Source organism: Coffea eugenioides, chromosome 4, assembly GCF_003713205.1.
Source record: "Coffea eugenioides isolate CCC68of chromosome 4, Ceug_1.0, whole genome shotgun sequence".
NCBI lineage: Eukaryota > Viridiplantae > Streptophyta > Magnoliopsida > Gentianales > Rubiaceae > Coffea > Coffea eugenioides.
Genome location: NC_040038.1, coordinates 24263891 through 24266606, shown reverse-complemented (window position 1 = coordinate 24266606; position 2716 = coordinate 24263891). Strand labels below are relative to the sequence as shown.

Below are 2716 nucleotides of genomic sequence, written 5' to 3'. Positions count from 1 at the left end.
TTATATAAATTAAAGCAATTAATATTAGAAATTTTTTTTTCCTCTAGCCACAAAAATTGTGCTCCATATTACTGTAACAAAATTGTTATGACTTTTTCAACTAGCTTGCGTCTAAATAGGTAAACATGGAGATTTTCGTATATTTCACAGTAATATGGAATCTCAAAACCTGTATTGTGTTTAATAATTTGTTATAACAAAATAATTTGGAATGCATGTGAAAATATTACATTGACACAAGTGGAAAGGAATCCGGTAAACAAGTACATGACCAGAAGGCTTCAATTGCTACATGACCAAATATTCATCCCAAATATTAAAAAAAGTCACATTATACAACTGAAACTAGTTCGGGCTACGTGGGAATCAAGTAGACAGCGTGAAAATGATAAGGACCTGGTAACCATATACTACTCATTTCGGTGAAGGTACATGTGATCAGCCATTGCATTTCGTAATTCCTTCCAATCATGGAGTGCTTCTGGAGTGACGTGGAATTGTGGCATTTGAGCTCCCTCGGTACCTCCGCCATCCATATTAACTTCATCCGGTAAGTAGACATCGTATGGCTGCATCTCTCTAATGAAATTGTGTAGTACGCAGCACGCCACTACAATGTTCCTCTGTGCCTCAATAGGATAGTTTTTCATAGGACCATTCAGAATTTTGAACCTCATTTTCCATACCCCAAACGTCCTCTCTATTATATTTCGAACCGAAGAATGGCGGCGATTAAATAATCCTTTCTGTGTAGTTTGTGATCTTCCTCCTGGACCACTCTTGAAAGGGGCCATGAATCCTGGAATGTGTCTGTACGCTGCATCAACTGCATAATATTTTCCAGCCGGTGGGGTTGGAAATGCTGCATCCGGATTGGAAATAGCATCCAATAAGACACGACTATCATGGGCACTACCTTCCCAACCAGCTCTGACATAAACGAACCTCATATTGTGGTCATATGCAGCTAAAACATTTTGTGAAAGCATGCCCTTTCTATTACGAAAGGCATCCTGTTCCCCTCTTGGCATGCTTGTCGAGACATGTGTTCCATCAATAGCCCCAATGCAATCCTACATATTGAATCTATGGTAAATTAAAGTTGCATTTCGAAACTTATTAGTTTTAAGATGCGGGCACGTACCTTAAACCAGGGATAAAATCGTCTATTATTCCTAATCCGAGGATGAGTAGTATCTGTGTCCCTATGTCAGAGTGCAATAGGTGCTAATCGGACTAAGGACTGGCACAGGCGGCGCACGTGTCGATGAATGGTCTCAGTGGAATGCTGAAATCGCTCACCTAGCACCCTTTGTGTCAAATCATGGCTCAGTCCATATAAAGCAATTGCTACTCCTTCCTCTAAAGTCACTTTATCACAGGGGCCCTCAATAATGTATCCACATTCACGCAATATCCGACAAAGTTGAATAAATGTGGGCACATTCATGCGCATGTTGTTAAGCATCCTGATGCACTTTCCCCCCAACAAGTCGTCAACCCAACCTTGACCTGTGAAAGGGCATGTATGGACTAGCTGCCTTGTCCTTGGAACTTGATGTGTTTGAAAGTGCCACGATAGTATTAACACAGCAGTTGCGGCTTGTCTTGCATCATTTGGGTCATCTAAATTCACTTCAAAATTTGGCGGAGCCCTAGCCATTTACGCTCTGTTTGGGCAAAACACCTACACCTTGAAAACAAGTGATACATAAGCACCAAATGAGGAACAAGCTAGGAATATGATCATTAGTAAAGCAACTCTTATATTAAAGAAAGACTCCTATTTATTATTCGCCAACTCAAAAAGTCAAATATTTGAATAAAGTGAAATATTATGGTAAGTCTTAAAATGAACCAAACTACGTAATGAAATAACCAAAGTGCAAATTCGTTTCCCAACAGGGAAAACCAGCATCCATCAATCACAAATACAATTCTAGAGTCATTAAAACATGCAAACAAAGCCCTTCCAACTAGTGCTTAACCTCCCCAAGCACATGCAGGTCTCAATCATCTAGTTTGCCCCCCTAATCTTCAGTGCATACAACCGCTTCCTAGCCTCACTCTTCTGACTCAAAAACATCCTCTGATGGTCAGCGGAATCAGCCAACTTAACAGCTGCTGTGACAGCTACTTTATCTGGAAAGCCTTCTATTGTGTTTAAGGCTGCATCTGCCTTTGCCACCGAGTACGGGTCATCATCCACGTAAATCGGAGGAGGAGGAGCTGGAGTAGCAGCAGGTGGGAGAGGTGGGGCATCTACGCTCTGGGACATGCTCCGATCGAAAGCAAACGTCGCATCCTTCCAAGATATGGCATTATTGTATGAGCTGCAACTTAGACCGGGCGGGAGGTCACCGTCTTTGGCGGATGAAGATTCCAGAGTCTTTCTTTTCCCTTTGCCTTTGCCTTTCGAATGTTTGGTATCCGATTTCCCAGTTGACTGCATAGGAGGCGTCATTTCATCAGTCAGGTCAACATGCTCCGTACCCTAGCCACCCATATTGGAGAAAGCTTGACTTTGCCTCGCTCTTATCTCGTCATTGATGTCAACTGGTGGTTGGTTTGAGTCCCTTGCGTATTGGCCTTGGGCATCCATTTTGTCAAACACCTCCAACAATATGTAGAAGACACGGCAATCTTTGTTATGGTAAGTCTCAAAAGATGGATTCTCCTACACATTTAATACCAAAATTAACATAAAGGATGTTAA

At 41.8% G+C, this 2716-nt stretch overlaps 1 protein-coding gene across 1 annotated transcript; it reads right to left on the bottom strand.

Annotated features, from left to right (window-relative positions):
* Positions 1 to 410: 410 nt before the first annotated feature.
* On the bottom strand, positions 411 to 1663 carry LOC113769206 (protein ANTAGONIST OF LIKE HETEROCHROMATIN PROTEIN 1-like). Its single transcript, XM_027313671.1, has 2 exons — positions 1262 to 1663; positions 411 to 1073 (listed from the first exon to the last, which is right to left on the bottom strand). Exons 1-2 carry the CDS (start codon positions 1661 to 1663, stop codon positions 411 to 413), a joined length of 1065 nt encoding a protein of 354 aa, XP_027169472.1.
* Between the last annotated feature and the right edge of the window lie 1053 nt (positions 1664 to 2716).